At 40.8% G+C, this 22,427-nt stretch overlaps 2 protein-coding genes across 3 annotated transcripts in view; both read left to right on the plus strand.

Moving 5' to 3' along the window:
• Nucleotides 1–22,427, plus strand: part of rpl38 (ribosomal protein L38) — a 535,859-nt gene that overhangs the window by 499,596 nt on the left and 13,836 nt on the right. Inside the window, exon 1 of one of the 2 annotated variants that reach the window (XM_068004141.1) lies at nt 1,660–1,665. The exons of the other annotated variant lie outside the window; for it this stretch is intronic. The gene's annotated coding sequence lies outside the window, so the exon portion shown is untranslated. Of the gene's footprint in view, nt 1–1,659; nt 1,666–22,427 lie in introns of those variants that run through there. 2 annotated transcript variants of the gene reach the window in all.
• cdc42ep4b (CDC42 effector protein (Rho GTPase binding) 4b) lies at nt 1,672–7,230 on the plus strand. Its single transcript, XM_068004139.1, has one exon. The coding sequence runs from the start codon at nt 1,801–1,803 to the stop codon at nt 2,806–2,808; it is 1,008 nt and encodes a 335-aa protein (XP_067860240.1). The 5' UTR covers nt 1,672–1,800; the 3' UTR covers nt 2,809–7,230.

Raw genomic sequence — 22,427 nt, forward strand, 5'->3', positions numbered from 1 at the left:
ATCCATAGTTTTAAACCTGTATGGTCCATGAATGACGTGTCCAACCAATGCCATTTGTGATATACTGAGACACTTAATGTTCCAGATCCTCCCTCGTTTGCACTGCAGAGTGGAATTCAGAGCATAGGCATGAAAACCATTGTGCATGTGCAGTTGTTTAAAATAATGACTTGGGTCTATGGCTGCAGACCTTCCTCAGTGTTTGGTAAGGGACGATCTATTTAGGCCAGCGTCCTTGGCCTGTACATGTAGTCTGACAATTAACTCCACCCTCTGGCAGCATGGAGCTGAACCATTTTCTGAAGTGCATCTCCTTGCCACCAAATGCACTAGCACTGCCATATCTATATTGCAGAGCAGCCACTGGAGTTGGGAGGTAGGCCTACCATTGATGCCAGTTCTTTAATAGGAATGTAGCATTAGACTGGATGCTTAATGTCTTAATTTGCATAACTTAATTTGGAAAAAAGTGAGGCTAGGTTTTCTAATTGAATCTTTTTGCAGATACATCAACACAAACTAGTTGTAAACAAACCTGTTTTTCAGTTAAATCAGCTTTAGCACATTCAACAATTTTTAATCCTGTTTGAGTTCATAGAATCATACAGCACTGGAGGAGGTCATTCAGCCCATCTTGCCTGTGCCAGCTCTTTGAAAGAGTTATCCAATTAGTCCCACTCCCCTTCTCTTTGCCCATTTCCCCATAGTGTGTGTGTGTGTGTGTGTGTGTCAATTGAATCCGCTTCCACCACCCTTCAAGGCAGTGCATTCCAGATCATCATAATGCGCTGCATATAAAAAAGTCTTCTCATCTCCCCTCTGGTTCTTTTGCCAATTATCTTAAATCTGTGTCCTCTAGTTACCAACCCTCCTGCCATTGGAAACAGTTTCTCCCTATTTACTCTTGCCAAAACCCCTCATCATTTTGAACACCTCCATTAAATCTCCCCTTAACCTTCTGCTCTAAGGAGAACAATCCCAGTTTCTTCAGTCTCTCCACATAACTGAAGTCCCTCATCCCTAATACCATTCTAGTAAATCTCCTCCGTAACCTCTCCAAGGCCTTGACATCCATTCTGAAGTGTGGTGCCCAAAATTGGACACAGTGCACCAGCTGGGGCCTAAACAGTGATTTATGAAGGCTTGGCATAACTTCCTTGCTTTTCTACTCTATACCGCTGTTCATGAAGCCAAGGATCCCATATGATTTTTTTTAACAGCCTTCTCAACTTGTCCTACCAGCATCAAAGATTTTGTTAACCTACCTTTGTTTAAGTCTATGTGTTTTACTAATGTTGCTTGACATTTTCTGAAGCATATGATAACAAATTCAAGAATTTAAAATTTCAACAATAACTCTCAGTTGGTCAGTTTGAATAATTCTTTTTAATGAGCATATGTGACCTTGGTTGAAGTGAAAACAAAACTGCACTTTCCTACCATATCGTGTCTAAAGCTAAATTTTGATGATTTGAAATGTTTTTTAAAAAGTTTTTTTTTTTCTTTTTCTGTTTAGGTGCATTAAGTAGATTGGAATACTGAAGGAAGCATTGGCAAAGAACGGCTACAATGGAAGATAGTGTGACACTTCATGAACTGTAATAATTTTGTCACAGAAATTGGTTTTGGTGATTCAGCATTGTGGTTGGATTGTAGGCTGAGCCTTGGCTTTTATCTGCGTCAAGAATTGATTCAGCTTTTATGGAATATAACTGAAGACCAGAATTTTTCAATCCTCTAAGGTTTAGGTCCCAGAATTCCAGTATATATTCTCGTGTTGTGATCACTTAAGTTTGGAAGATGCCAATCCTGAAACAGCTTGTGGCCAGCTCCAATCAGTCCAAACGTCGCTCCCGTGTAGATTTGACTGCAGATATGATTAGTGCTCCTCTGGGTGATTTCCGCCACACTATGCATGTGGGTCGGGGGGGTGATGTCTTTGGAGACACGTCATTCCTTTCTAGCAGGGTTGGAGACGCTGCTGCTGCTGAAGCAACCCCCAAGCCAGGTCTGCTCTCTCGGAAATTCAGAAGCAGCAGCAAACGGTCTCAGTCAGTAACACGTGTTGATAAGCGAGACACACTGACATCAAGCGATTCAGCTATCTTTGTGAAAAATGCAGTGTCTCTGCCTCAGCTCAATGATAAGACTGTGGAGCCAACTAATCAACTAGCAAAGAGCCTTTCATCAAGCCCCATAAGGAAGCTTGCAAGTGAAAAAATGGAGGATAAACCTGCCAATGGGGCTGCCAGCATAGTTGAAAGTAAACCTACAGAATATCAAGATGAGAGAGATTTTGGAGATATCACAGATCTTCCTGCATCTCTCTCCAGTGGTGGCTTTCCGCTAAAGCATGCTGAATCCATCATGTCCTTTCATGTTGACCTTGGTCCTTCGATGCTCAGTGATATTTTAAGTGTTATGGAGAAAGATACCTGGGAAAATGATGATATTGATCTTGGTTTTGGAGATGACAAGCAAGTTGACTATTCTGATTCACAAAAGAAGGTGGCCACAGAGAAGCTTGTAGAAGGACCCTCAGTCTCAACAGTGGCTTTGCAAAGTAATGTTAAAAGTGCTGCATATAGCCCAGGTTCTGGGAGTCACTTATCACAAGGTAGTGGCTCTGTGTCAAGTTTGGCCTCTGGGACTACAGAAGAGAGGCGGTCGGTTTATGAGGGAGTTAGTCATGGCGATGTCGACAGTATGAAAAATATTGCTGAATCCAGAGATTCCTTTAGAGAGGAGGGGAATGAAGGAGATAAGGATTTTACCTTCATGGATGAAGAGGATGAAATCCGTGTGTAGATTTGGCCTTTGTGGAATATTTACTTTAAGGATTTAGAGAACAAGATGAATTTGTCTGTCCTGGAATTTACAGCATTAATGAATTATGGCGGGATTGCACTAGACTCTTACACCACAGACTCAAAACAAATTCTGTAATAAAGGCTGTAACCAAATTCTCTAATCCACATAAAACAGCAGCATCTGTAGATACTCATGGCGACTCACTGCTTATGTTTTAGTCAACCAGAATTAACCGTGTATTATGTACATTCCTAAATATGTTTGTGCTACCTTTATAAAAAGTACATGCTGTTATTGATCTTGTATTTTAATTTTTGACTCTATACTGTGAGGTCAAAAGGACTTTTTTCAGAAGACTTGGCATGTCTACTTCCTGTTTAAATACTGTCTTGTATTTCGAAAATGGTTCAAGGTGCTGCACTCCCAATTTTTCAATTACCTTCCACTTCCTCTGGCTGTATTTCTATATGTTCATTTGGCAGGTTTAGAACAAATCTTTTCTGTATATGTACACAATCTGCTGTGATGCATCCCAATTGAAACCTTTGCCTTGAGATGGCTGGATATCACTAACTCTTAAGATGCTAAGTTATTTTCAGAAATTTTAAGATACGCACCTTTTTCTCATCACTTCATAACATTTCAGCTGCTCAGTATTGTGAAATAGCATATGGAATCCAAGAATCTTTTTTTTTCAATCTTCTTACAATAAACAGTCCTGAGTGTTAAAATACACCACATACGTTATTCACTGTGGAATGCTATTACTCTTAATGCTTCCTAAATGTTTAATTATCTCTGTCCCGATGCAAAGCAGTTTATGACTTAGTGGCATACTGGTCTTTGGTACTCAGACCACTGGTGATGGGTTTGAGTTGGTCATTGAAACCTGCCATCTAGAGATGTGATGACTTCTGACCACTTTCTGCCAAATTAGTTAATTCAGTGAAAGTGGATTAGCATGTCATTGAATGGGGACTGATCTTGAATTCATCCCACTGTTACACCAACTGCATTGTTGCAGGATTAAGCATTCCTGTAGGTCCAACATCCAAGTGTTGTGTCTCCCTAAATTGCAACAGTGACTTCAAAAGTAATTCATCGGCTGCAAAGCATGTTAGGACATTCTGAAGTTGCAAAAGACATTATATAAATGAAAGTTCATTCATCATAATGATGAGAACCAGGTTATGGACCATTATCCATCCACATTGAACTGTCACTGAAGCTTTCTAAGGCTAACTGCTTTTCGCATCAATTTTTTGTTAAATGTGTATAATAATTCATAGAATATTGTTTGCACTGCTCTCTCCTTTTTTCACCCCCCCCCCCCCCCCCCCAAAAAAAAAATCACTTTCAAGTCACATTTCACATATTCCACAGGAGCAACAGACTTTGGGGTTTTACATCCAAGGAACAGATCAACCACACCAGCTGGTTCCTAAATTTAGCAACTAAGGTTGAGGGAGGTATAGAGAAGGATTTTTTTTTAATCCTCCTGATTTTTGCCAAGACACAGATTTTGTTAAGATTTTATGTTTTTTTTTAGGATAACAGTGAGTGCCGATCAGGACTTTTGAGGATATGCAAGCTGCTTACTTCAGTACACCATATCCCAGAAGCATCCTGTCTCAGATCTTTGAGATGAAGGTGAATATTCCGAGATAAAGATGTTCACACACGTAGGATAAAACTGATCTTGTGTGGACAACCTACAAATAATATCTCTCTCCCCCTCTATTTATTGTACCTTCTTCAGGCATTCTGCAGATTGTATTCCAAAATTCAATACTGTGTCAATTAAAATGTAGTGTATTATAGATATAATAGTTTTAATATACAAATTATATAGCTGAAAAGTCTAATTACATGGTAAATGGCAAATCTGAAACACAGATGAAATAATTAGTAATGTACCCATTGTATTAAATTTGCACCTGTTTGTCTTGGAACAAAAGCCTCCGATGCAAAATGTCAGTGACTGCACAAAAATTAACCCAGCAATGCAAAAGAAAATGCAGGTTCCCCCCCCCCTTTCAAGGAGCATTTTAGTCTGCTAACTGTCATTAAAAGGGTTAAATTAAAGTGCACTGTTTCTACAGAAAAGGAATCCAATAACCAGCAGTTCATCAATAATTTCAACTTTTGACTTAAATAACTCTTAATTCATAAGTTAGTCACGTTTTGCACCAGAAAAATTGAGTATACCAGAGCTGATTTTCATCCCCTCCAGTAGTAGAATTATTACTTTAAATGCATAATTACATGGCATTGCTCATTGTTGAGAATCCTACAAAAAAAGTGTTGGTAAGGGGGCAGGTTATGGAGTTGCTCTTGTATGATTTTTTTTTTTTGGCAAAGCAGTCATGAATTCCTTTCTGCCTCCAGTTTCTTCTCTACCTAGCTTGAGGTGGTGAATTAGACCCATTCATTTACCTATGAACAACACTAGTATCTAATCTTTCTTTGCAGTCTAGTGATGAAAAATAAAGAAAATGTTTGCTTGAGTATAGTAAAATTTCAATATTTTGATATTCTGATTTTTTTTGTATGAACCACAAAACTTGGAACTTTTATTACCCTGCTCCCCAATAAGCTCTCCAATGGAACATATATAAGGCACTGCAAATTTGAATACCTTTCAAAGGCAGGAATCTGAAGTGCCTTGAGCAAGATTAATTTCCTTTTTCAAATTTTCCATTTATATTACAGATCAATGCAATATGGGTTAAGAACAGAATTTTCTGGTTTTTTCTTTTAAAAATGGACAATGGTAATTGCATTTTTTTTAGGAACATGTGGACATGTCGTGGTGTTACGCAATATGGTACTTTCTGACCTGAATTTTTAAACTGAAAATTGATGCTTATATGTGGTGATGGATGATATTTTACCATGAAGCTGGAATGTGAAAGTGACAAAAGATGCCATAAAAGACTTAGTTTCTGCAGGACTGTAGTTTTCTTTAATATTATGAACATGTAAATTTTCTAGCTGTTTACGTGTTTTTAAAAGGTACAGTGTAAAATATTGGTTTAATCTTGAGTATGTGTTGGTCAGTCAGCATGTTGAACATTGCAAATTTTCAACATGACAACTGCATACAGCCCAGGGTACTGCATTAACTGTGCATGTTTAATTGGAAATGTGAAGGTTAAAGTTTTCTCATTTTGGGGAACTGCACATATTGACCCTAATTTGTTTCTGGACAAGACTTCAGGTCAGATTTGTTGATGCAGTGCTACATATACAGTATATTTTGTGTGTAATATAGATTCAACACTAAATGCATTTCCTTGTGTTTATAGAAAGAGAAATCAGTGTACATGAGTTGAGTATTTCTAACCCATGATACAAACTGCAGTACATGAAATTAAAGCTTTTTTTCAGTTCTTTTTCTTTTATATTTTAAAAAAACATAAGTTGAATACTATTTGATCAACTTCAAAATGGGCTTGTTGAAATGGTGACCAGAGCATCCCAGCAGAAAGTAGCAGCAAAGTGTTTGTGTTTTTTCTTGTATAGACTTGTGTCTGATCTAATTTCAGTTCACATGCATCTTTAAATCATAAAGTAAAAAGGAAACACTAGAAATGCTAGAGATCTGAAATAAAACAAAATGCTGGAAACACTCAAGTTAGTATCTGTGACTGGTTATGACGTTTTGGGTGTGTACTGTTCGGAACATACTAGTGCATGGATAAAGGACATTAGTATCCCATGCTTGCTTGATTTGTATTATATGTTCTTTCACGATATCTAACTGCAGGGCTTGCAGGTACAGTTGCTGCTGATGCAGGAAACTGCAGAACAGGTGGAATAAAAGGAGCATGGTTAGAATATTTTTCTGTAAATAAACTAATTTGATTTGGATAATTTGGAGTCTGGAAGATTGAGTGGAAAATACAATACAGGTTCACTTGTTAACGAACTGGGACGCCAATGAAATGCACAAAAAAAGATTTGTAAGTTACCGCTAAAATGATTTTTTTTTTAGTTTTCACATCCTATTTTGCTAGTAATCTCTTAATAAATCCAATTGTGTGCCAAATATTTAAAGAAAACGTGGTTGCTATAATATGCTGCAGCTGTGAAGTGCTCTCTTCTATGCTCCCCCAACCATATTTAACCAGAGAGATGCTACATTGTATGTGTGTACATATTGATAGTTCACTTTTTTATGGTGTATTTTTTCTTTATGAAAATGAATGTAAATAAACTGACAAGTCTTATTTTAAAGGTTTTATTTTTGAAATGCATTGGCAGTACTAAAACCCAAGGGGTACTATCACTGACTTCACAGAACACACAACCTAATATTTCAAAATGCTTTGTTATATCAGAGTAGTGATTTTCTTCAATAGTTTGATGATTCATTTGGGAATTTTTTTTTGGTTAATAAACTGTGTGCAAAGTGAACTCTCTTTTTTGTGTTGTGAATTGTTTTGCCATTATTTACTTAATATTTTTGACCTCTTTCCAGCCTCTAGCTATTGCTGACCGAAGAAATGTAAGGAATCTTACAACACCAGGTTATAGTCCAACAGTTTTATTTGAAAATCACAAGCTTTTGGAGCTTACCTCCTTCGTCAGGTGAGTGAGTGAAGGGTTTTAAAATCGCATGGCATATATTAGGCTGGGAGACGATCGCAGCAATCAAAGGTGTCGTTGGTGTTCAGACAGGTTAGCCATGGAAAACATTACATCCCAGTATACTGAATACACAATGGGTCAGATTACACAGACAGAGAAAGAGACCCAAAAGGCAGAGAGAGAATGTCCAGTTGTATTAAAAACAGATAATTTTTTTTCCCGCTGGTGGGGGTACGTGTAGTGTACAACTGGACAGTCTGTGTCTGTCTGTCTCTGTGTCTCTCTCTCTCTCTCTGTCTCTGTCTCTGTCTCTGTCATCTGACCCATTGTGTATACTGGGATGTAATGTTTTCCATGGCTAACCTGTCTGAACACCAACGACACCTTTGATTGCTGTGATTATTTCCCAGCCTAATATATGCTATGCGATTTTAAAACCCTTCACTCACTCACTTGACGAAGGAGGTAAGCTCCGAAAGCTTGTGATTTTAAAATAAAACTGTTGGACTATAACCTGGTGTTGTAAGATTCCTTACATTTGTCCACCCCAGTCCATCAGCGGCATCTCCACATCATGACCGAAGAAAGGTCAGTGAAAGATAACACCACAAAAAAAATATATTATGTGCTTTTGAGTGGAAGGGCATTGGCTGGTCTCCCCTGTACAAAAATAATGAGCATTAGGAATGACACATCTGACTAAATGTTGCAGTAATTTTGTTCCGAGAGAAAGTTCTTTACATGCAGATACTGTTCCAGCCAGTGCATCCTTGCAGTGATTGAGAATTGATTTTTTTTTTAATGGTTCATGTTTTCTCACGTCAGTAAAATTATATTAAATGCACAAAATAAAAATGTCTGTTAGAAGGTATAGTGTAAGTGATCATTATAGATCTCTCAATTTTTTTTCCCAATTAGAATTGATGACTACTCAAAGGGTATGGCTCCATGGGTGGTGGCAGCTGTGCCTTGACAAAACAGCTGATTTAAATTTGTAAGCTTAGATGGTGAGCATTCGGAGTCTGTTAATTGTTTTGAAGTGGGGAGGAGGAATATTAGTGAAGTCCAATCTTGTGTACAAGGATGCAGTATCCAGCACAGTCAGTGGATAGTAATCAGGAGCAGCGAGGATGAGATCATATAAACTAGAAAATCCTAGGTTCAGTTTTCAGTCAGTACTCAGTTATCTGTGGTGATAATTGGGGTCCTACTTTGGCATCTGTAAACCATAGAGCAGTATCAGCTATCGTTCTCACTCCTGATAACTATTTGCTGATACTAACTCCAGCTATGGCTTAGTTGGTAGTACTCACACCTCAGGAGGTTGTGGGTTTAAGCCCAGCTCCAGGACTTGAGCACTTAATCTAGACTGCAGTACTGAAGGAGGTGCCATATTTCACCCTCTGAAGACACGTTAAACCGTGGCTCCGTCTGCTTCCTCAGGTGGTCATAAAAATCGCATGGCACTAGTTGGAGAGCAGGGGAGTTCTCCTGGTATCCTGGCCAAAATTTATTCCTCCACTACCACCACCACCAAAAAAAATTACAGTTCATTTGACACTCCTTTAAAATCTATCTCTTTGACCAAGTTTTTGGTCATGTCCTGATAGCTCCTTATGTAGCTCATTGTCAAATTTTGTGGATAACACTCCTGTGAAGCGCCTTGGGACATTTTGCTGCATTGATGGCGCTATATAAATGCAAGTAGTTGTCTCGCAGCTGTGTGTGGGACCTTGCAGTGCAGAAATTGGCTGTGTTGTTTGCCTACAAAACTGCCTACACTTTAAAAATAATTCATTGGCTGTAAATTGCTTTGGGATGTCCTACAGTATGAAAGGCAGTATATAAATATACTTTTTTTTCCTACCTATCCTTTCATGAGTGGATTTCTGGTAAGAGTAGGATTAAACTTGGCTGTGATGCTGTCTGCAATTGAACAGTAATGCTCCTCATTTAGACTCTCATGAAGAATGGGCACTTGGCTGAGATACAAAGAGGCTGCTAGCACCTATGGAACTATACCCCAACCTTCAGGAGAGGAGGAGAGAAATTGGAGAGGGGTGAAGAATGCTTATGCTAATAGTTAGACCACACTTGGAGACTAGAACTGTGCACAATATGCCATGTTACAGAAAGAATACGGAGACATTGGAGAGGGTGCAAAAAAGATTCACAAGGATGAGACCAGAACTGAGAGCATATCCTTATCAGGAAAGATTAGACAGGCTTGTGGCTCTTTTCTCCAGAAAGAGAAGGCTGTGGGGTGACCTAATAGAGATCTTTAAGATGATAGGGTAGACGTGGATAAAATGTTTCCACTTGTAGGAAAGTCTAAAACTAGTAGTCATCAATATAAAATAGTCACTAATAAATCCAATAGGGAATTCAGGGAAAACTTCTTTACCCAAAGAGTGGTAAGAATATGGAACGTGCTACCACAAGGAGTAGTTGAGGCAAATAGCATAGATGCATTTAAGGGAAAGCTAGATAAACACATGAGGGAGAAAGGAATAGAAGAGTATCCTGTTAGAGTTAAATAAAGTATGGAGGGAAGAGGCTTGTGTGGAGCGTTAACACTAGCTGTGGAAAAAAAAAGTTGGGCCTAATCGCCTGTTTCCGTGCTGTAGTTTTGATGTAACTCCATGTAATATGCTCCCAACAGCATTTTTTTTTTAAAACACAGGACCACATAAGAATTGAAGCCTCAGCTATAAATGCTGTCTTTAAAACATCCCTGAAGTAATGCGATTTGAGACTAAAGTGTCCGGTGTGAATCACCGCCTAATGCACCTTGTCGTATAATTTAGACTATAATCAAACTGATTGGGATATGTGAATTTCTTCAGTCATGCAATTGACTTGATTTTACTAAATTCATTTTGTGCTCTCACTTGCTAAGTCAGTTACTGATCTTGGCTGGGTCTGTGAAGGAGATACTGAATGGAGACTGCATTCTAAAAGATTTTTTTTTTAAAAAATTTAGTATCTTTAAAATGGAATTATATGGCACAGTTCTGAATTGGCTCCATTCCAGGAATTTTAACGTGTTACGGCTTGGGGATAATGTGCTCTTCGCATGTAGGAATACTGAATTAAGTCCCACAATCCAAATTGAAGGGCCATAATATGTTTATATATCGTGTTAAAGTTTGTTGTGAAAACAAGATTTCTATAATGCCTGTGGTAGGCTTGCTAGAAAATGCTTATTCATACTGGTCTTTAAAGCAAATCAATTACAAAACATGTTTACTTGCCAGCTTTACACACGGCACTATAATTGTGGATCACACACAAGCCTTTTGTAAATGTACAAAGCTATTGCAGCTGTTCCATGAAGGGGAAGAGAAAAACAGTTGCTCATTACCTGCTACAAAACTTCAGGAATGATTAAATTAAAAGAGCTTGACACTTCAAACTTTCATTGTATCAAAATATTTGATGCAATTTCTACATTGTATTATTTCATGGTAGGCCAAATCATTAACCCTTTCAGAGACACTTTTTAGTTTTTATACCAAAATTAAGTTGCCTTATTAACTGCACAATTAGATAATCTAATTAATTCTCAGGCTAGAATCAGTGTTTCTTTTTATGGTGGTAAACACTCCACCTTGGAAGTCTGATAAAATGTGTTTGGTTGATGGCCATCATTTTAAATCTAGTTGCTAAGTCAGCAGATGGTCAGGATGGTCATTCAGCACACCTACTTCTGAATTATACATGAGCATAAGTCTATTGTTTGCCTGTAAGAGTACATTACAATTAAGAATAGAGAAATCCAATTGTATGATTCTGTACTTGTAATTTCAGGAACCAACTACAGAAAATAGTGTTTCAATTGGATTGAAGCAACTTGGAGGCAAAATTCAAATAGTTCAATACAAAGATAAATGTTTTTGTTGGCTGCCAGAATCTTATTGTCTGATGCGATTTTTCTGTATTAATTTTTTTTGGGTCAATCAGACTATCCATCTGTAGAATTTTGTTTTATTCGTTCATGGGATGTGGGTGTCGCTGGCAAGGCCAGCACTTATTGCCCATCCCTAATTGCCCTTGAGAAGGCGGTGGTGAGCCGCCTTTTTGAACCACTGCAGTCCGTGTGGTGAAGGTTCTCCCACAGTGCTGTTAGGTAGGGAGTTCCAGGATTTTGACCCAGCGACGATGAAGGAACGGCAATATATTTCCAAGTCGGGATGGTGTGTGACTTGGGGAACGTGCAGGTGGTGTTGTTCCCATGTGCCTGCTGCTCTTGTCCTTCTAGGTGGTAGAGGTCGCGGGTTTGGGAGGTGCTGCAATGCATCCTGTGGATGGTACATTCTGCAGCCACAGTGCGCCGATGGTGGAGGAAGTGAATGTTTAGAGTAGTGGATGGAGTACCAATCAAGTGGGCTGCTTTGTTCTGGATGGTGTCGAGCTTCTCGAGTGTTGTTGCAGCTGCACTCATCCAAGCAAGTGGAGAGTATTCCATCACACTCCTGACTTGTGCCTTGTAGATAGCGGAAAGGCTTTGGGGAGTCAGGAGGTGCGTCACTCGCTGCAAACCTGCTCTTGTAGCCACGGTATTTATGGGGCTGGTCCAGTTAAGTTTCTGGTCAATAGTGACCCCCTGGATGTTGATGGTGGGGGATTTGGTGATGGTAATGCCGTTGAATGTCAAGGGGAGGTGGTTAGACTCTCTCTTGTTGGAGATAGTCCTTATCTGCGTGAATGTTACTTGTGGTTATGATCATAGAAACATAGAAAATAGGAGCAAGAGTAGGCCCTTTGGGCCTGCTCCGCAATTCAAAATGATCATGGCTGATCGTCTAACTCCGTACCCTGTTCCTGCTTTTTCCCCATATCTCTTGATCCCTTTAGCATTAAGAAATATATCTATATCCTTCTTGAATACATCTAATGACCTGACCTCCACTGCCTTTTGTGTTGAGAATTCCACAGGTTCACCACCCTCTGAGTGAAGAAATTTCTCCTCATCTCTGTTCTAAATGGCATACCTCATATCCTGAGACTATAACCCCCTGGTTTTGGACTCCCCAGCCATCAGGAACATCCCCCCCCGCCCCTGCATCTAGTCTGTCTAGTCCTGTTAAAATTTTATATGTTTCGATGAGATCACCTCTCATTCTTCTAAACTCGAATGAATATAGGCCTAGTCGACCCAGTCTCTCCTCATACGTCAGTCCTGCCATCCCAGGAATCAGTCTAGTAAACCTCTGTTGCACTCCCTCCATGGCCAGGACATCCTTCCTCAGATAAGGAGACCAAAACTGCACACAATACTCCAGATGTGGTCTCACCAAGGCCCTGTATAACTGCAATAAGACATCCCTGCTCCTGTACTCAAATCCTCTTGCAATGAAGGCCAATATACCATTCGCTTTCCGAACTGCTTGCTGCAGCTCAATGCTCTCTTTCAGCGACTGGTGTACAAGGACACCCAGGTCTCGTTGCACCTCCCCTTTTCCCAATCTATCACCATTCAGATAATAATCTGCCTTTCTGTTTTTACAACCAAGTGGATACCTTCACATTTATCCACGTTATACTGCATCTGCCATGTTCATGCCCACTCACCCAACTTGTCTAAATCACATTGGAGCCTCTTTGCATCCTCCTCACATCTCCCATTCCACCCCAGCTTTGTGTCGTCTGCAAACTTGGAAATGTTACATTTAGTTCCCTCATCCAAATCATTGATATATATTGTGAATAGCTGGGGCCCAAGCACTGATCCCTGCGGTACCCCACTAGTCACTGCCTGCCACCTGGAAAAAGACCCGTTTATTCCTACTCTCTGTTTCCTGTCTGTCAACCAATTCTCAATCCATGCCAGTATATTCTCCCCAATCCCATGTGCTTTAATTTTGCACACTAACCTCTTGTGTGGGACCTTTTCAAAAGCCTTCTGAAAATCCAAATACACCACATCCACTGGTTCTCCCCTATCTATTCTAACAGTTACATCCTCAAAGAAAACTCCAGTAGATTTATTAAGCATGATTTCCCTTTCATAAACCCATGCTGACTTTGTCCAATCCCGTTAATGCTCTCCAAGTGTTCTGTTATCACATCTTTTATAATCGACTCTAGCATTTTCCTCACTACTGATGTTAGGCTAACTGGCCTGTAATTCCCTGTTTTTTCTCTCCCTCCTTTTTTTGAATAGTGAGGTTACATTTGCCACCCTCCAAACTGTAGGAACTGTTCCAGAGTCTATAGAATTTTGGAAGATGATCACCAATGCATCTATTCTTTCCAGGGCCACTTCCTTTAGTACTATGGGATGTAGATTATCAGGCCCTGGGGATTTGTCATCCTTCAGCCCCTAGCACTATTTTTCTACTGATACTGGTTTCCTTCAGTTTCTCCCTCTCACTAGGCCCTTGGTTCCCTAACATTTCTGGGAGGTTATTTGTGTCCTCCTTTGTGAAGACAGAACCAAAGTATGTGTTTAATTGTTCTGTCATTTCTTTGTTCCCCATTATAATTTCCCCCATTTCTGACTGTAAGGGACCTACATTTGTCTTCACTAATCCTTTTCTCTTGACATATTTACAGAGGCTTTTACAGTCAGTTTTTATGTTCCCTGTTAGTTTACTCTCATTCTATTTTTCCCCTCTTAATAAATCTCTTTGTCCTCCTTTGCTGAATTCTGAACTGCTCCTATTCCTCAGGCTTGCCGCATTTTCTGGCAATTTTATATGCCTCCTCTTTGGATCTAATACTATCCCTAATTTCTTTTGTAAGCCACGGTTGATTTCTCTTTTATTTTTGCGCCAGACAGGAATGAATAATTGTTGTAATTCCCGCACACGTTCTTTAAATATTAGCCATTGCCTGTCCACTGTCTTTCCTTTTTAGTAAAGTTCCCCAATCTATCATAGCCAACTCGCACCTCATACTTTCGTAATTTCCTTTATTCAGATTCAGGGCCCTAGTTTCGGATTTGACTACTTCACTCTCCATCTTAATGAGGAATTCTATCATGTTATGGTCACTCTTCCCTAAGGAACCCCACATAACAAGATTGTTAATTAATCCTTTCTCATTGTACAATACCCAGTCTAGGATTGCCTGTTCTCTAGTTGGTTCCTCAACGTATTGGTCTAGAAAACCATCACGTGCGCACTCCAGGAATTCCTCCCCCACTGTATTATTGCTAATTTAGTTTGACCAATCTAAACGTTGATTAAAGTGACCCATGATTATAGATGTACCCTTCTTGCATGCATCTCTAGTTTCCTATTTAATGCCCTCCCCTACATCTCCACTAATGTTTGGGGGCCTGTAGACAACCCCCACCAACGTTTTCTGCCCCTGGTGTTTCTTAGCTCCACCCATACAGATTCCACATTGTGATTTTCTGAGTCAATATCCTTCCTCACTATTGCATTGATTTCCTCCTTTACTAAACGCTACCCCACCTCCTTTCCCTTTTTGCCTGTCCTTCCTAAATATTGAATACCCCTGTATGTTCAGATCTCATCCTTGGTCACCCTGCAGCTATGTCTCCGTAATCGCAACTATATCATAACCGTTAATATCTATGCGCTATTAATTCATCTAACTTATTGTGAATGCTCCGCGCATTAGGACACAATACCTTTAGACTTGTCTTTTTAAGATTGCTAGTCATCTCAGTTTTGTTTCTCGCCATGGTTCTCTGCCTTCCACTATTGCTTCTTCCTTTTCTGTCTTTTGTTTCTATCCTTGTTTCCCCCTCCTCTGTCTCCCTGCTCAGGTTCCCACCAACCCCCCCCCCCCCCACCAACCCCCGCCATTCTAGTTTAAACCTTCCCCAACAGCACTAGCAAACATCTCCGCAAGGACATCGGTTCCGGTCCTGCTCGGGTGTAACCCGTCCCGCTTGTACAAGTCCCACTTTCCCCAGAACTGGTCCCAATGTCCCAGAAATCTAAACCCTTCCTCCGACACCATCCCTGCAGCCACGCATTCATCTGGTCTATTCTCCTGTCCCTATACTCACTAGCATGGCACCGGTCGTAATCCTGAGATCACTACTTTTGAGGTCATGCTTTTTAATTTATCTCCTAACTCCTTAAATTCACCAAGCAGGACCTCATCCCTTTTTTTTAAACCTATTTCGTTGGTACCGATATGGATCACGACTACTGGCTGTTCACCTTCCCCCTCCAGAATGCCCTGCAGCCGCTCCATGATATCCTTGACCCTAGCACCAGGGAGGCAACATACCATCCTGGAGTCACGTTTGCGGCCGCAGAAATTGAATCCCCTATCAATATAGCCCTGTCACTCTTATTCCTCCCCTCCTGAGCAGCAGAGCCACCCCTGAGGTTATGCACTTTGGCAGGAAAAATCAGAGAGCAAGTTATTATCTTAATGGCGAGAAACTGGAAAGTACTGCAGTAAAAAGGGATCTGGGGGTCCTAGTGCAAGAAAATCAAAAAGTTAGTATGCAGGTGCAGCAGGTGATCAAGAAGGCCAACGGAATGTTGGCTTTTATTGCTCGGGGAATAGAATATAAAAACAGGGAGGTATTGCTGCAGTTATATAAGGTATTGGTGAGACCGCACCTGGAATACTGCATACAGTTTTGGTCTCCATACTGAAGAAAAGACATACTTGCTCTCGAAGCAGTACAAAGAAGGTTCACTCGGCTAATCCCGGGGATGAGGGGGCGGACGTATGAGGAGAGGTTGAGTAGATTGGGACTCTACTCATTGGAGTTCAGGAGAATGAGAGGCGATCTTATTGAAACATATAAGATTGTGAAGGGGCTTGATCGGGTGGATGCGGTAAGGATGTTCCCAAGGATGGGTGAAACTAGAACTAGGGGGCATAATCTTAGAATAAGGGGCTGCTCTTTCAAAACTGAGATGAGGAGAAACTTCTTCACTCAGAGGGTAGTAGGTCTGTGGAATTTGCTGCCCCAGGAAGCTGTGGAAGCTACATCATTAAATAAATTTAAAACAGAAATAGACAGTTTCCTAGAAGTAAAGGGAATTAGGGGTTACGGGGAGCGGGCAGGAAATTGGACATGAATTTAAATTTGAGGTTAGGATCAGATCATCCATGATCTTATTGAATGGCGGAGCAGGCTTGAGGGGCCGATTGGCCTACTCCTGCTCCTATTTCTTATGTTCTTATGGTGCCACAAACCTGGCTCTTGCTGCTTTCCCCTGATGAGCCATCTCCCCCAAAAGTATCCAAAGCGGTATATCTGTTTGAGTGGGAGATGGCCCCATGGGACTCCTGCTCTACCTGCCTAGTCCTTTCACTCTGCCTGGCAGTCACCCATTTCCTTTCTGCCTGCGTAATCTTTTCCTGCGTTGTGACCATCTCACTGAACGTGCTAGCCATGATAATCTCAGCATTGCGGATGCTCCACAGTGAATCCACCCACAGCTCTAGCTCCGAAATGCGGTTAGTCAGTAGCTGTAGCTGGACACACTTCCTGTACACATGGTCGCCAGGGACACCTGTAGTGTCCATAACTTCCCACATCGTGCAGGAGGAGCATATCACGGGTGCGAGCTCTGCTGCCATGACTTGCCTTAGATTTACACTGCGTTCACCTCTCGGACTCTCTTCCCGCTCTCGAGACTTTCCTTCTACACTGCGCTCACCTCTCAGACTTTCCTTTTACAGCACGCTCACCTCTCGGACTCTCCTCCCGCTTTCGGACTCTCCTTTTACACTGTGCTCACCTCTCGAACTCTCCTCCCGCTCTCGGACTCTCCTTTTATATTGAAGTTATTGAAATCAATATTGAATCCGGAAGGTTGTAAAGTGCCTAAACAAAAGGTGAGGTGTCTTCCATCACCCCAACACTCACTCTCCTCCCCATGGCACCTTCCCATGCGAGGTGCAGGAGTTGCAACACCTGCCCCTTCATTCCCTCCCCACCGTCCAGGGCCCCAAACACACTTTCCAGGTGAAACAGCAGTTTACTTGTACTTCTTTCAATTTAGTGTACTGTATTTGCTGCTCACAATGCGGTCTCCTCTATACTGGGGAGACCAAACGCAGGCTGGGTGATCACATTGCTGAACACCTCCGTTCTGTCCGCAAGCATAACCCTGGCCTGCCGGTCGCTTGCCATTTTAATTCCCCTTCCCACTCCTACTCTGTCCTCGGCCTTTTACACTGTTCCAATGAAGCTCAACATAAGCTCGAGGAACAACACTTCATCTTTCGTTTAGGAACTTTACAACCTTCCGGACTCAACATTGATTTCAATAACTTCAGATCATAACCACTACTCCCATTTTTTCAGTCAGCTAGTGCGGGTAATGGTTCTGTTGCTGCCATTTACAGCTACTCCTGATCAATCTTTTATTTCTTAACCTGTCCCATTACCACCTTCCTTGCCTTGCACCATCATCCCTTTTGTCATTTAATCACTCGTGCCCTCTACCCTATCAGAGACCTTCCCTTTTGTTCTTTCCTCCCCTCCCCGTCCCGTTTCCCTGGCTCCATACTTGCTCAAAAACTTTAACTCACTTAACATCTTCCAGTTCTGATGAAAGGTCCTCAACCTGAAACGTTAACTGTTTCTTTCTCCACAGATGCTGCCTCACTTGCTGAGCTTCTCCAGCATTTTCTGTTCCCAACTGTTGAATCATGGGAGATATGCTTTTGCTTTTTGTGTAAAGTTTAAAATTATTAGATTCTGTTGTGAATACCAAGAAGGGAATGGAGTACTTACAGCAAGTGGGGTAGGAAGAAGTATGATCCAGGTAATTGTGGGGGTTAGTGAATTATAATGGATGGTAGTAGAAAGCTCACCCCCAGGAATAGAGAGAAAGAAGTCTAGGCAGGGAAGGGTCAAGTCAGAACAACCACATAAAAGTTAAAGACGTATATCCAGCATTTTCTGATTTTGTTTTAGCTTTCCAGCATAAGTAGCTTCTTGTTAACATTGCAGGTTACTATTGTAATGTGTAACAATAATTTATTATTGTAATTATCCATCAGACTCTATTACAAACACACAGAGGCACAACTGTGGTCGGTGAATCATTTCAGATTAAGATAGCTCAGCCATTTATAGCCACGATTTATTGTTCATCAAATTGTTATTAACTGTGCAATTCACCGACTCCCACAATTACCTGGATCATACTTCTTCCTACCCCACTTGTTGTAAGTACTCCATTCCCTTCTCCGTCTCCATCACATCTGCTCTGATGATACCACCTTCCACGTCAGAGCTTTCGAAATGTCCTTTTTTCTCAGCCAAGGATTCTCCTCCACCATGGTAGACAGAGCCCTCTACTAAGTCCATCCCATTTCCTGTGCTTCTTCCCTCCCCCGCTCCTAACCTTCCACCCTGCATTTGACAGATCGTCTGCCTTTTTCGCCACCTCATACATGATTCCACCACCAAACACATCTTCCCCCTCCCTTCCACTGTCTCTGCTTTCCCTTCATTACACCCTTGATCACTCTTCCACCACCCCTTGCACCTTCTCACACAAGCAAAGAAGATGCAAAACTTGCCACACAAAGCAACTGTTCAGGGCTACAAACATTCCTTCCGGGTGAGACAGCAATTAATGTGTACATCCTCCAACCTGTAACATGTGAGCTGTGGCTTAGTGGTAGCACTCTCGCTTCTGAGTCATAAGGTTGTGGGTTCAAGTCCCAGTCCAGTGCACAAAATCTAGGCAGACACTTCAGTGCAATACTGAGGGAGTGCTGCATAGTTGGAAGTGCTGGCTTTCGGACAAGATCTTAAACTGAGGCCCGGTCTGCCTTCTCAGGTGGAGGTAAAAGATCACACGGCATTATTTCAAAGAAGAGCAGGGCCCACCATCACCAAAACAGTTATCTGGTCATTATCACATTGCTGTTTGTCGGACCTTGCACTGTGCAAATTAGCTGTTGCGGTTTCTACAACAGTGACAATACCTTTTTTTAAAAAAAAAGTACTTGTTTGGCTGTAAAGCACTTTGGGATGTACTGAGTTCATTACAGGTGCTATTTAAATGCAAGAATTTCTTTCTTTTAGTGTACTGCATTTGCTTCTCACAGTGCAGTCTCTACCCCGGGGAGACCAAACACAGATTTGGGGATCATATCGGCAAGCAACTCAGTTCTATCCACAAGTGCAAGCCTGAGTTCCCTGTCACTTGCCACTTGAATTCCCATTCCCACTCCCACTCTGGCCTCTGTCTGTGGCTTTCTTCACTGTTCCAATGGAGTTCAATGCAAGCTTGAGGTACAATACCATATTTTTCTGCTTGAAACTTTGCAGCCCTCTGGCATTAATATTATTGACTGCTGGTGCTGAGGCCTGAACCCATTGTGTCGACCTGCTTTTTTCTTCTACCAAACTCCTGGGCTACTGGAGCCTCCTCTGCTTTGTCAGTTTTTGATGCTTTCCTTTCCACCTGCCTCATCCTTCACCTCTTTCAGCTAGTCACACGTACACTGTGTCTCATACGTATTTTATTCCTTTGATTTCTCTTATTGTGCCTCCTATTGTCTCATGCTAATATCATTTCTGCCATTTAACCATCTGTTTTCCATTCAAGCACTTTACAGATCATTCTATTTCTTCTTCTGTGTGTGTTTGTGCTTTCCCTTTGTACTGTTTTTTTAAATGCTGTTCATCGGTAATATCTTCCAGTTTTGACAAAAAGGTTAGCAGTCAAGATGTTAACTTGTCTGTTCTCTCCATATATGTGACTTTTAATATTAATTTTGCACTGAGTCTTAGATTAAGAACATTAAAAGGAACTGGGATGGTGTGGCTCCCTGCTTTAAATCTGCAGAGAACAGACAATATTCCCCAGTAAAAGACATCACAGCCACGTCTGATAACTAAACTATGGCTGTGGTTTTTTTTTGGTACGTATTCGTAGGGTATTTTCTGATATTAAGTAGATTACAGGTGTTCCATGTCCAGTTCAGCAATCTGTTAAGAGCATTCTACAACAAAGGTGCAATTTATGGCAGCCAAGAAACTATTCCCTCTTTTTTTGAAACAACCTCTTCCATACCTGAATCTAAAAGAAGTATTGAATTCAGGGGTGTGTGTCTGTAGGATTTATTCCAGCAGGCTCCATTTAATATTTTGCTACCTCTCCAAACAAAATAATATGCTTGGCTTTCCTGATGGGTTTATTCCCTGCTCTGTGCTGAGCTGGCTGATCTCAGCTGGGATGTTGGCAGGGTGCTACAATTAACTTCTGTGCAAAGAAGGGAGGAGAAAATCAGCAAGTATTCCCATTTTTGTTTGCAATTTGCACACCAATTCTTGTGAAACCATATGCTAGCAAGGAGTTAGTGCCTTCAAGGATCAGCGAACAGTGGCTAGCTGATTTTTTAAAAAGTGTTCATAGCACAGTTCCTTTGGCTGCTAACAAATACACTTGAAGATTATTTATATTAACAAAAACAATCTTCAAGTGCTTTGTTAGCTAAACATTGTGTGCTATATTGTGCAATTGATTACCAAACATGGCGTGGAAATTATTGCAGGAAAATTTTCAGATGATTTAAGCAACATTAAAGATGACCATACATAGCAGATGAGACAATGTTGGATGTGAACATTGAAAGCAGTGAGTCAATGTTGCAACTTAAGCAAAAAATAAAGCACATACATTTTTTAAAGGAAAGCAAAACAATTACAGTATATGAGAAACAACAGGTACTATAAAATTTACAGCCACTAGAGGGTGTTTAAACTTAGAATGATTATAATCTGGTATATTCATCATTTGGAAGAAGATTCTAATCTTTCCTCGTGTTTGCTCTGAGATTCAATGTTTTAATCTAGGCTCAGTATGTAAATCAATATGGATAAATTAAGTGAAGTGTCCAAGTTTTAAGATGTTGGCTCTCAATTTTCTTACTTTATCCCCTCCTTACTGAAGGTGGTAACCCATGCAGTGCATGCCCCCTGATAACTAGCTATTCATATGTGAGCCTGGGCAGTGCATGTTATTAACTGTGGCAGGGAAAAAAACTGGCAGAAAAAGTCAATACTTGGAGTAAAAAATGAATGTCGTTCTCCATTTTGTAAAAAAAAGTCTTTCTTTGAGCTTAATGCTACTTTATTGTTTTCCAGCTTTTTTTTGCCTCTTGGCTGGCTTGAAGGTATAAGTTCCCACCAGGGATACAGTTCATCTGCTGGCTTCTACTATTTATCCAAGTGGTTTTCTTGTGCGTTTCAACAGTAAATGTTGACAGGCCATTCAAGTGTGGGGAGAGCATAGGCAAACCCAATTCTGTACACACCTGACATTCTCACGTGGATTTCCGGCAGGGGTCACTGGACAACAATCTAGAGCAGGAGCTTTGGCCAATTTCCCTCTCTTTCTGCCCAGCCCCACTACAGGCCGAGTCCAATTTCAAGTGTTCCTACCGGCACCCCCACTGACATCAGTTGTCTCAGCACAGACAGGATTGAATCTGGATCCTTCCTGGTCTGTGTGCTAATTTATCCAATGAACAGTAAAACCAAAGTACAATGCTGGAGCCTTGACCTGAAGCTTTTAAGACTTGCAGCTTTGTTTTTATTTTGGAAAGCCAAAGTGGAGAGCCAATATCAATAATACAAGACACCAAGTTTGAAAAGAATAGGAGCTGAGACAAATCAGGAAGTAGTAATAGGTGACTCAAAGCTTGGGTTTTAAAAATCTAAAGTTTGTAGGAAAAGGGGAAGACCAAAGGAGGTAATGAACTGCTCGCTGGATAACTGGCTGAGTCACCAAGGGAACAGCTACCTGACGTTTTTAAGGCTATTATCAGTTTTTGACTGTAAGAACTTTAAATCATGTCAGTAAATGGGGAGGCTGCCTTGATTTCTTTGGAAAGTGTGCAGTAGTCCATCAGTTACCAATCACAACAGTACTGTTTGCCAGCAGGTGTTGTATTTGTGATTTGATATCAGAACTAAACATTTTGAAAGATTCATGCTGCTGAGTCAAATATCACTCTTCTCACATATTATGGGGTATTGAGTAGAATAATAAATTTAAATAAGTGTGATTACAATTTTGGCAGATTACATTTTTCAACGTTAACTC

The sequence above is a fragment of the Heptranchias perlo genome, chromosome 23 (assembly GCF_035084215.1).
Source record: "Heptranchias perlo isolate sHepPer1 chromosome 23, sHepPer1.hap1, whole genome shotgun sequence".
NCBI classification, from domain to species: domain Eukaryota; kingdom Metazoa; phylum Chordata; class Chondrichthyes; order Hexanchiformes; family Hexanchidae; genus Heptranchias; species Heptranchias perlo.

Coding starts and splice junctions, on each gene's coding strand:
- cdc42ep4b (XM_068004139.1), top strand. CDS start 1,801: ATGCCAATCCTGAAACAGCTTGTGGCCAGCTCCAATCAGTCCAAACGT.